General features: G+C 44.9%; 1 protein-coding gene across 1 annotated transcript in view; it reads left to right on the top strand.

The window, feature by feature from the left end:
- Positions 1 to 9559: 9559 nt before the first annotated feature.
- The window catches only part of LOC307030925 (uncharacterized protein), a 17388-nt gene continuing 13867 nt past the window's right edge, over positions 9560 to 13080 (top strand). Inside the window, exons 1-3 of the mRNA XM_079667562.1 lie at positions 9560 to 9622; positions 10248 to 10335; positions 10435 to 10730. Coding sequence (XP_079523688.1) covers positions 9561 to 9622; positions 10248 to 10335; positions 10435 to 10730 — 446 coding nt within the window. The 5' untranslated portion in view covers position 9560. The remainder of the gene's footprint in view (positions 9623 to 10247; positions 10336 to 10434; positions 10731 to 13080) is intronic.

Here is a 13080-nt window from a genome sequence, read left to right as displayed (position 1 = left end):
AGGGAGTGGCTTGGTTGAGAGCGTAGAAGTCCAGGGGCTGTTGCCATGTTTCACAGAGGAGAAGCAGATCAATGTTATTGTCCAGTAGCAGTTCGTGTATAACAGGTGATTTGTTGGAGAGGGAGCGGCAGTTCAGGAGTGCGAGGGAGATGGATGGTGGAGCAGGGGAGGGGGTACAAAGGTTGTTGAGGTTGGCAGTGCGGTGGATGGGGATGGCGGGGGGGTGGGGGATAGTCCAGAGTGAGGGGATGGGTGAACCGTCAGGGAGGTGTCGGTTGCGGGGGAGGCCAGCGCCCCGGTGGATGTAGCGGCGTCGGCGGAGGATCCCAGCGGCGCTAACTGCGGTGGCAGTAGCAGCAGGGAGACGATGGTTGTTGTTGAGGCTGTGGAGGTCAGCAGCAGTGTAGATGAGAGGGCGAGAGGTTGGTGGTGTAGTAGGCTGAAGCAGCGGGAGAGATAGTCCAAGCAGCAGATGAAAGGTAGCAGCAGATGAGAGTAGCCAAGGTAGTGTATTTGCAGTGGTTATTAACTGATTGGCTAGGAGTTGGTAGGCAGTGAGATATGTGAAAGCAGCAGTGGACCAGGTGTTGGAGTGAGTGATGTGTGTGGTGTTGGTTACCCCAGACCGTCCCTGCGGCACCATGTCTGGACCTAGCTACCCAACAGTAGACGAGCTGGTGGGGAGTGGAGGCTCCCCGCAAGAACGCCGGCTGGGCAGCCAGACAGAGTGAGTGTTGTTGTTGTTGATGTACGGCGCACAACAGGTCGGTCCAGGTTGGCACAATCACCATCACAAAACACACAGCGTACTCACCCGAGTCCAGAGCAGCGATCAACACACCCAGAGCCAGGAAAAACAATCCAGTGGTGTAATCAGGTAGTCCAATTGTGACGGGAGCCAGCTGTTAGCTTCGGTGGCTAACGTAGCATACAGACCGGGTAGTCAAGGTGACGGAGTGGAGCCAGCTGTTAGCTTTGATGGCTAACGTAGCATACAGTCCAGTAGTGAGGGAGCCTATGAATGGAAACGGAGCTGGAGAGATGCACAACGGAGTGAAGAGCAGCCTTGGATCGGCGAAAACCAGCATAGAGACCCGTAGACAAAACAAACAAACATCCAGAAACAGTCCGGGGGTAGAAGCGGCAGTCAACAGACAAGACGCCAGCGTTGCTCTAGCACCGGAGGGACAGACGTGACACCTGAGGGAGGCAATGTATTAGCATCTGCGGCGGGATTTGACGCTCATGGAAGCACGGCATTTGTTTGTGTCGGCTGCCCTTAAAGGCAATGTGAGCGTCCATTCCCATTGGATAACGGAGAATTGTAAACTCGGAAGTAAGTATTCCCCTTACTGTCGATTGATTTTACAGTGATATCTGCACTACTCATCGACTAAAAAACACCAGATTATCCTTGTTAATTACACAACATTGATTGGTTTAAATTGTGTGCAATGCTTTTGTATTTTTCCTCTTCGATTCGGAGAAACAAATGTTTTTTCGGAGTGAAGGATGGCAGAAGACACTACACTACCCAGAATCCCCATCTATCGTTTAGGACTACACCATGTGCTCTGTTTGACAAACCCCGTGATTAGTTCTCAAGCTCTGTGATTGGTTGACCTCAAACTGCATTCCATATGAAAAAAAACGTTTCGTAAAAGATAAAATCATAATTTATTCAGCAGTGCTTGCTTTACTCTTTGAAAGTCATCACATGAATGCATTGTAATAAATGGTTCGACTGCATTACATATATTACACATCTGTTGTAGTTCTTTATTTTTATTTATCTACAGAGATCGGGCTCAGAATAGACCGGAAACTATTCTTTTACCGTTCAGTTTGAATTTCACAATAAAGTTAGTAGTAATATTTTGTTTTGATATTATTGTTTTTTATGAACTACTAGACCGCTGGGTCATGTTAAGACCGTATTTTCTGTGTTGCTGTGGGTTTTTTCCATCGCTTTTGTGTTACAAATATCAAAACAATAACTAAATATATCCGTCGTAAACTAAACCAGAAACAGTAGTATATTTTATTTTGTTAACACTGTAAACTTGACAGCTTTTTAACCCAAACCACCTACTGGTTAAAGCACGTTATTACACGTTTTAGAGGAGGTAGATTGTGTTGGTTTTTAATGACTGTACAAAATGCCTTTTTCTTAATGTCTTTTATTATTATTAACTACTTGTTAATTGTTGCTAGGGACGCTGCTATCGATATTGTGTTTCGCAACATGTTCTCTACTGGGAGTTGTAGTTTTAAAGACGTTTTCTTATTTCCCATAATAAGAAGTTGCCAGTATAGAGCTCCTGCGGTCACGTGACTTTTGGTTATCAGCCACCATTTTGGCAGTAAACATGACGACCGGCGCCAGCGTTTTCCTACCGTGCGAGTATACATCTCATTTTAATTCAAGTGAAATTCGGCTTTATAGTACAAAATTAGAAAGATTAAATATAAGCGACCCATATAATGCACCCGGTGTGCTTTTCAAGAGCATAACCTCCTGCTCTGAAGACGATGTACCCGACTTGCGCTACGCGGACATCCACAGCTATCTTGTAAGCTTTCCATCAGTGTACTCAGGAGACTCCCTCAGAGCTTACAAAAGCTTGGAGGCTTACAAATGGTGTCAGTCCGGCTTCGTAAACAACATTCAACTGTGGAGTCTTACATCCAAAAACTTCGGCATCATCACTGCAAGGGTAAGTATTAAATTATTCCAGTTTGATAGGCAGTGTCACGTTAGCATTGTTTGTTTATTAGCTTGTCTAGCTACGGCAGTGTCACGTTAGCATGTTTGTTTATTAGCTTGGATAGCTACTGCAGTGCGTCTGAAACTAGTTTGTATTTTTGCTTTTTGAAAACTTTTTGTAGCATTGTACTATATTCCTTCACCCACCTGATATGAAGTGATCACTGCATAAGCGAAAGCAAACGGCCGGGGGGTCCCATCTTTCAGTCTTGTTCAGACGGCTCCTGGCTCTTTTAATCGCTGCGATCCACTTTTCCCTCCTCTCCGCGTCTTTTGGAATGCGATAATAAGATACACCTTTCTTCTTCCCACGCCTATTTGTGCAACCTGGTGCACAGCAGTTATCCACCATCCTCGACAGTCTGCCAGTGCCTGCCAATGAATTTACTGACGCGATTACTGCCAAAATGGCTGCCCCCTTCGTTTCTCGTCACGTGACCAGCATATGTGACATCATCCGCAGGAGCTCTATACTGTGTACATCCCTGGAGGTTTAGGGGATAGGAAACACTCAAATTTAAAACAAATAATTAACAAATGGGTGAAAATTGCTTGTGCCCATAATGGGCAGCATTAATATATATACCCAAATGCCAGCTAAGGTCAGAAGAGCTTTATTTAACAGCTGGTCTTATGTTTATGACCCCTCCTGTTGTTAATTGATAACATTACATTACATTACATTACATTATATTAATTGATAAGCCTAAAACATGCACTTGTCAAGGTTCAGAGGCAAATTTTGCAAATATGGCAGTAGCCATCGATCATCTTAAGATAAGGTATACTTTATTGATCCCAAGTTGGAAACATTTGCGTTACATCAGCATGTGTAACAGTTGTAAATATGAAGTGGTGTTTATTTGTAAATCATTTATATTGAATAATTATGTGTTCTTTATTTATTGATTGTTCAATACCTGACAAGGCCGGAGATGAAATATCTATATACATCCTATTGTATAAGAGTATAATACATATGTATAATGTCAGTTAAAATAAGTGCTTCAACATAGTTAACATTGCTGTAGGTATGCACAAATATTGATAAATGTCTTGTAATGCACTATTGAGGAACCTGCGACCCAAGTTTTTCATTCATTGCATAACTACACCGTTTGTGAATATGATATGTAAACCTTAGAAAATCTTGAAATCTTGAAAGGGATGTGCAAAATAGTCATTATATACAGTCTTTAATTAACTATTAGTAGAGAATAACGAGTAATGAATATACTTTATAGGGTTCCTATTAATATCTAATAATAAAAATAATGAAATTCAATAACATGCTTTAACCACCAGGTGTCCCTTTCTATCAGCTGTGCACCTTTATGGTGTAAATACAGCCTATCTGCCAATTGGATCAAATATAAAAGTCAGCCGAATTAGTGTTGATCCTGCAAAGAGACGTATTGTGTGAAAAGAAATGTAAGATGTTGTTTAATTGCTGATATATTTATGATCCACGTCACGTTTTCAGTTCCTCATGTTTGTCTAGAGGTCTTCTCATCAGGGCTCTATAAATAGAGAACTACGGCAGATATGTAATATTTAATGCAGCCGAACCGTGTATTACAATGCCGTTATGTGATGACTTTCAAAGAGAAAAGCAAGCACACTCGGAATAAAGTATTATTTTTTTTTTTTAAATGTTTTCGGTCTATTTGTTAATGACGATGTGATGTGAGACTGGAATTGCACAGGGGAAAATAACGTATCTTTAGATGTGGATTTTGTTAAACTAATACGTTTGCGCTGTGGACCAACATTGACGGGGAAGGGGGTAGCAATAAAGAGAACACCATTAAACAGTTACACAACATAACAGAAATAATATCGATAGCAGCGTCCCTAGCAACCACCTTGGTAACAATGAAAACGTTCTATGGACGCAATTTCTTGAAGTAATCTTCGTAATAACTAGCAAACTAAAGATCATGTACATCCACTGCACACATAATCTGAAATAACAACTCATATTTCTCGCATCAAATGACATCAAAACGCATTTTAATGGCCAAACTAACTTTAAAATAGGCATTTTCCACCGAGAATAAAACGAAGTTCGGCCATGTTTTTTTTTTCTGCAGGGAGAAATTTGAAGATCACGAGACATAGACGCCAGCCATTGGAATGAATGGTGAAAAAAAACGGGGTTTGTCAAACAGAGCACAAGGTGTAGTCCTAAACGATAGCCGGGGATTCTGGGTAGTGTAGTGTCGTCTGCCATCCTTTACTCCGAAAAAATATTTGTTTCTCCGAATCGAAGGGGAAAAATACAAAAACATTGCACACAATTTAAACCAATCAATGTTGTGTAATTAACAAGGATAATCTGGTGTTTTTTAGTCGATGAGTAGTGCAGATATCACTGTAAAAACAATCGACAGTAAGGGGAATACTTACTTCCGGGTGTACAATTCTCCGTTATCCAATGGGAATGGACGCTCACATTGCCTTTAAGGGCAGCCGACACAAACAAATGCCGTGCTTCCATGAGCGTCAAATCCCGCCGCAGATGGGAATAAATTGCAATCAGTTGAAAGCTATTTGCGTCCCTTTATGAAGCTGAAGGAGCCTAGGAGCGTCACAACTGCACGCCACGGGACCCTGACCAAACGTCGCTCCTGGACGATTATGGAGTGAGAGTGTGTTGCTAATTCATTGTCACGGTTTGTGAAACAAGCAGGACCCAAATGCAGATACAAACTGAAACTTCCTTTATTTCAAGGCTATGATATCTCTATACAATGACAAAACAGAACACTCACCGCAGAACTAGTCAGGGAACAAGACGAACCGACCAAGACAGACAGATAACCCAGAACTTAAATACACACAAGACTCAATCACACAACAAGACACAGGTGAGGAGGAAGGAGACAACACAGGGGCCCAGGTGAACATAATCAGACAATTAGACACACCAGGGAAACTAATGACAAGAGGAAAACACAGGGAAAAGAACCAGACAATAACCCAAAGGAAAACATGACATGGAAAACAGCAAAAACACCCAAACCTATAAAACTATAAACGTGACATAACATGAGAATCGTGACATAACCCCCCCCCTCAAGGGACGGATTACAGACGTCCCAAAAAAACAAAAATCCAGCAGGGTGGGTGGAGGGGGTCTGGAGGACGGGTCTCGGGCGGACAGCCCAGGGGCAAGGCAGAGTTAAAAAAAGGGGAATTCGGGCGGAAGGCCCGGGGTCAAGGCAGAGTTCAAAAAGGGGAATTCGGCCGGACGGCCCGGGGGCAAGGCAGAGTCCATGGAGGGAATCTCGGGCGGACGGCCCGGGGGCAAGGCAGAGTCCGAGGAGGGGTGAAGACCAGACAGCTCCGGAGGCCGGTCAGGAGCCGGTGTCTGCAAGATCCCCCATGGAAGAGGACACAGGACCGGCAGGACCTGAGACATAGAGTTGGCAGGACCCCCGGCAGAAGAGTAGTCTGCGGGACCTCCAACGTGACAAGACATGGAGTTGGCAGGACCCCCGGCAGAAGAGTAGTCTGCGGGACCTCCAACGGGACCAGACATGGAGTTGGCAGGCCCCCCGGCAGAAGAGTAGTCTGCGGGACCTCCAACGGCACAGGACATGGGGTTGGCAGGACCCCCGGCAGAAGAGTAGTCTGCGGGACCTCCAACGGGACCAGACATGGAGTTGGCAGGACCCCCGGCAGAAGAGTAGTCTGCGGGACCTCCAACGGCACAGGACATGGGGTTGGCAGGACCCCCGGCAGAAGAGCAGTCTGCGGGACCTTCAACGGCTCAGGACATGGGGTTGGCAGGAACCTCGGCAGAAGAGCAGTCTGCGGGACCTCCAACGTGACAAGACATGGAGTTGGCAGGACCCTCGGCAGAAGCGCAGTCCGCGGGACCTCCAACGGCTCAGGACATGGGGTTGGCAGGACCCCCGGCAGAAGGGCAGTCTGTGGGACCTCCAACGACACTTGAGTGGGTTGGTTCGCCAACAGAACCCGGGGAGCTGGCGTCGGACGGACAGCCAACAGGAGACGAGGTGCTGGAGTCGGCCGGTATGCCGACAAGACACGGGGAGCTGGCGTCGGACGGACAGCCATCAGGACACGGGGAGCTGGCGTCTGACGGACAGCCAACCGGAGACGAGGTGCTGGAGTCGGCCGGTATGCTGACAGGACATGGGGAGTTGGCGTCGGACGGACAGCCAACAGGAGACGAGGTGCTGGAGTCGGCCGGTACGCCGACAGGACTCGAGGAGCTGGCGTCGGCCGATGAGTCAGCAGGTGACGAGGAGCCGGAGTCGGGACCATGGTTACTGGAGCTGGCACTGAAGCCGGGAACATGGCTGTAAGGTCCGGTTCTGGAGCCAGAAACATGGCTGTGTGGGCCGGCACTGGAGCCGGAAACATGGCTGTAAGGTCCGGTTCTGGAGCCGGAAACATGGCTGTAAGGTCCGGTTCTGGAGCCGGCAGCATGGCTGTAAGGTCCGGTTCTGGGGCCGGAACCATGGCTCTTGGGGCTTGAGCTGCTAGCTTGGCCTTGCGACTCCTCCTCTTAGCAGCCGCCTGAATACTCCGTGGACCTCCATAAGCCAGACGAGTTCCAGAATATGACTCCTGGACAGGAGCAGGAACTGGGGCAGAAGCATGGGTTGACTGCAGACGGAACCCACCGAGGCGTCATGTGCCAGGTTGGGAATTGGGAGGCTGGGAGCTAGCATGCCTGGGGCTAGCAGGCCGGGAATCACACACAGGGAGGATCTTTGAAATCCAGCCAGGTAAGAACTTCACCATACCTGGTTTCTCTCTAGCCATCTGGCGCGCCTCCGACAACACAGCCTGCCGCTGCTGAACTCCGGGTGCTCTCTTCCATCTATCCGAGCAGTTAGCCAAAAAAAAGGAAAAATGTAATAATTCCGACTCGAACGGATCTGCTGGGCCCATTTCTTGGTCGGTTCGTACTGTCACGGTTTGTGAAACAAGCAGGACCCAAATGCAGATACAAACTGAAACTTCCTTTATTTCAAGGCTATGATATCTCTATACAATGACAAAACAGAACACTCACCGCAGAACTAGTCAGGGAACAAGACGAACCGACCAAGACAGACAGACAACCCAGAACTTAAATACACACAAGACTCAATCACACAACAAGACACAGGTGAGGAGGGAGGAGACAACACAGGGGCCCAGGTGAACATAATCAGACAATTAGACACACCAGGGAAACTAATGACAAGAGGAAAACACAGGGAAAAGGACCAGACAATAACCCAAAGGAAAACATGACATGGAAAACAGCAAAAACACCCAAACCTACAAAACTATAAACGTGACATAACATGAGAATCGTGACATTCATAGGCTCAGCGCTAGCTTTGTGGGTTTTTTTGAGTAAAAAAAAAAGGTCAGTTAGCTGAGTTTCTTCCCGTTACATGGATATAAAACATTCATAGTTTATTGAGTATTAAGATGCCCTCAGACGCTGTTTCCTTCAGATGATGCGTTTTTCCCCCGGTAACTACAGGGGTCCCTCAGGGCTGTGTCCTTGGTCCCCTCTTCTTCTCTCTGTACACAAACTCGCTCGGATCGGTCATTAGCCCGCATGGTTTTTCATACCATTGCTGCTTTTTCTTCCGGGAAAAGAGTGTCCCACTCTTGACCTAACAATCAACATCGGCCCCTCTGTTGTTTCCCCGACTCAGACTGCAAGGAATCTGGGAGTGACCCTAGATAACAACCTGTCCTTCAGCAAACATCACTGTCACAACCCGCTGCTGCAGATACACTCTTTACAACATCAGGAGGATACGTCACCTCCTGACACAGAAAGCGACGCAACTTCTGGTCCAGGCTCTCGTCATCTCGCGCCTAGACTACTGCAACTCCCTCCTGGCTGGCCTACCTGCATGTGCCATCCGACATCCTTGACAAGTGCATGTTTCAAGGCTTATCAATTAACAACAGGAGTGGTCACAGAAAAAAGACCAGCTATTAAATAAAGCTCTTCTGACCTTAGCTGTCATGTGGATATATATTAATGCTGCCCATTATGGACACAATCCATTTTCACCCATTTATTAATTATATGTTTTAAATTTGATAACACCAGTGTACACAGTTTAATACTGGCAAATTCTAATTATGGGAAATACGAAAACGTCTTTTAAAACTACAATTCCCAATAGAGACGTGCCATAGAACATGTTGCGAACATTAGCTGTGTCCCAATTCAGCGGCCGCATCCTCCTGAGGATGCATTCGAAGACCGCATACGTCACTTCTAACAAACGAAGGCTGTCCCAATTCAAAAAAAGACAAGATTCCTCCGAATGCAGCCCACAAATGCAGCCTTCTATTCCCAGATTTTGAGGATACATCTGATGTACACTCCGCGGTGTACCATATCCCAGGATGCAATGGGCGACGGTGACAAATGAGTTTTTTTTTAAAGAAAATGGCTTCTAACGTCCCGGCAACGGCTGAAGCTTTGGCGGGAACAGGATTTGTTTTTAAATGTAAGTATAGGGTTTCAACTCACCCAAATACTAAACGACATGAAACAGTAAACCGATTTAACTGTTTTATTTAAAGATACGGGCGATTGGAGATGTCTTCTTTATATTACATACATAAAATAATATGAAGAGAAAATATTTCGACATGTTGTAAACCCTGTTTGGTTTTCATATTGTTGGGATTCATTATAAAGCTAATTTATTTATTTAACTGCTTTTGTTATCCAATTTTACTGCAACAATTTGTTTTGATAGGGAGCAAGGAGCAGAGTGCTCAATTTATTAAAATGCGTGGGGAGAATGAATCCCTCTTCACCCGGGCCAAATTCTCCACGAGCATCGCTTGGAGGTAAGGCACAATATCCAGTTTGTATCGTTCTTATTTTATGAATCATCCCTCATTTCATACACTCCATTCTAATAAGACAACTAGTATATGGGTCAATGCCTTATTTTCTTTTTCGTATTTGTGTAGGGATGTGATCAGTGCTTGAATTGGGCCGGTATCTGATTTTTACCCATAGGAGTCAGGCTTTAGCCATATCCGCTGCCTTTCATACTTTTTTTAAGTACAGTGAGCCTTTCTAAAATATACAGTAAAGAGACAAACCCACCAGCATTATAGGATATGACCTGATGCAGGCACCTTGTCTGTTACAGTTTTGTTGTGTTTCTTTTTAATTACTGAATCAAAGATATGAGGATAAGAATAGAGGGAGTCGTATGTTGTACAGATTGTAAAGACCTTTGATCCAAATTCTTGTTTTTGGGCTGTATACATAAAATGTATTCGAAACAGTTGCTGATTTAGAGTACTGGCACCTTTTTTTATTCCAATTCAAGCACTGGGGATGTCTCCATGCCACCATTAAAAAAAAAAGAGAAGATTTCTTCCGAAGTGTGTATCCTTAGTTGTGACATTGTTATTGTTTTATTCATAATACTAGATGTTGTACTGTTCTCTCTGTGATTAGGACGGTTTTGGAAGATATGGACCTGCAGGGAAGTGTAACTCCCCTGCAGGCTAAGAAGAAGTGGGACAATCTTAAAAAAAGATATAAAGTATGCGAGTTTTACAAGTTAATAAACACATTTGCTGACATTTGTTTATCTGCTGGTGTTTTTTTTTGTAATGCCATGATTGTTTTACTCTGCCTTTAGGATTGCAAATACCCAGGGTCAGGAGAGGGAGTCGGTGGGAAACCCACTGCTGCAACTTGGCCGTGGTTTGTCCAAATGGATGAGATATTAGGACAGAGGCCCTCCATCTGCCCGCCTGTCCTAATATCCTCTATTCCAGAGGACACGCCGCGGCCAAGTTCAGCAGTGGGGGACCAAGAGGAGGATGAGGACGAGGATCAGGTTGAGGCAGGGCCATCCCGGCCTAAAAAGAAAAGAAAGGATGGGCTAATGGACCTCATCAGAGAGGACATGAAGCAGCAGAGGGAGGAGAGCAGGTAGAACCTTAACAGGCTTTTTTCTCTCCTAGAAAAATTAGTAGATAAATAAATAAATGTAATGAGCAATATGAAACTTATCATTTATTTGATGGAACAACATACGAATGAAACAACATACAAATAAAACAACATTTAAACTATATACACATTCAGGCTGAGCAGGGAGTCCCAGGTGGTGCTGCTGGACCTGGCTGCCACAATTAAGACCCTGGTGTCCTCTGACGGTGGGTGGGGCTTCATTTGGGGTGGTCTCCAGAGCTGTTGGGGATGCTTCTCTCCACAGTAAATCGGAATGTCCATTAGGGCTAGGGTTCGCAGGGCGGACGCAATCGACGGCTGCCATGTCACTAAGATGTTTTCAGCAGCAGATAAGAACAAAAGATGTATATAAATATTGCACAAGTTTATTTTATTACAGCTCGTCAATTGTTTTACATACCTTTACTCATAATCGTGGTCACCAAGAACCTCCTCCAGGGCAGACACCTCCGCAGACAGTTGGTCCCGCCAAGGAGCACCACTGACTGCCTCCAACACATTCTCCCCCTCATCCTCCGCTACATCCTCCACAATGTCCTCTTCTGGGGCCATGATGTCGCCTGCCCCAATGCAGATGTTGTGGAGGACGGCACATGCTGTTATGATCTGAAATTTTAAAATTGGCAGAAATATATAAATATAAATATATATATATATATATATGTTATACCTCATGTTAGATCTACTCTTCAGTATTATCAAAATGTCATAATGAGTGATTACTTACTTGAGGAACAAAGGTGTGGTGCACCTCCAGCGCTCGCAGGAAGATACTCCTGAATCGTGTCTTTATCACCCCGAAGGCACGCTTGATGATGGAGCGTGCCCGGGAGTAATGGCTATTGAAGCACTGGGGTCCCACACCTTGCAGCGGCTGTTTGTAGGGAGTGATGAGGGGGAGTGGATGTTGGAGGCAGGGGTACTGCGAGGATATAGTGCCCTGGAGGAGGGTAGAGTGCCCGCCGATAGAGTGGGCTGTGGCGGAGCACTCTAGAGTCATGGACTGAACCAGGCCAGCCCACGTACGTGTCGATGAAGCGGCCCTGATGGTCACAAACAGCCTGCAGCAAAATTGAGCTGAACAGTTTTCTGTTTCTATAACAGTGACCATCAGGGCTGCTTGGTGGCACGATGCGGACATGGCAGCCGTTGATTGCTCCAGCAGCTTTTCTGAAGGCTCTGTGTCTGGCCAGCCCTGCGAACCCACGCGACACAGCCTCCAGGTCTTCTGCTGTCCTTGGGAGGTGGATGACCTGGTGGCGAATGGCCACCACCTCCTCAGTCACTCTGTGGACAATCCGATGTACCGTGGATCTAGGCATCCCAAAAACTCTGGAGACCACCCTGCATGATGCCCCACTTGCCAGCCAGAACAGGAACACCAGGGTCTCAATTGTGGCCCCCCATCCATGTCTCCTGTCCTGACCCAGGAGTTCCAGCAGCACCTTCAGGGACTCCCTGCTCAGCCTGAAATCAGGGCGTGTGTTCTGGTCATTAAAAAACCTGTCCAGGACAGGGACGCTTAGGTTGACCCTGCAATACAGGGGCCTTGGCTGGTAGAGGGAAAGGTTGAGAAAAAGGGTTAAATAAGTGAAGAGTATTTTTTTTCTATGTTTATGTGTATACATATATCTATTGACATGTTTATATATATATATATATATATATATATGTGTATTATAGATAAATATATATGTATATATATATATATATATATATATACTCAAGCTATACTCAACCTGAAATAAAATTTGTATCAGTATTATATGCTAATAACATTACTGTTAGCTAAAAATACAGTACATACATATATTCTGTGTTTGTGTATAAATATATCTCTATAGACATGTTTATATATATATATATATATATATATATATATATATATATATACATACACAAGCTATACTCAACCTGAGAAATAACATTTTAAACATGTATTAATGGCTAATATTAACATTACTGTTAGCTAAAAATACAGTACATATATATTTTATATAATATCTATTATCATATGATAATAGATATACCATAAGTATCATTACCTGGACATGGTCTTCCATGATGTAATCTGAAATAGATGGTGTGTCTGTTGTGACCTTGGGAAATTGATTTCAACGTATTGAACATCACCAAAAGAAGCACTATCTCTGACTCCATATTGAACCGTTTGAAAATATTTTGCCTAATGTCAGAAATTATTACCGGCACTTGTGACCGCTTGTGACTGCAGCTGGTTGCTAGGCGACGGGGGCGGCAAAAGGTAGGGATAAACTATTCAGCAAAACTATAAATAACTAGAAAATGC

The sequence above is a fragment of the Notothenia rossii genome, assembly GCF_949606895.1.
Source record: "Notothenia rossii genome assembly, chromosome: 3".
Taxonomy (NCBI): Eukaryota; Metazoa; Chordata; class Actinopteri; order Perciformes; family Nototheniidae; genus Notothenia; species Notothenia rossii.
Note: the sequence above shows the minus strand (reverse complement) of the source record. Positions and strands in the feature narration are given on the sequence as shown.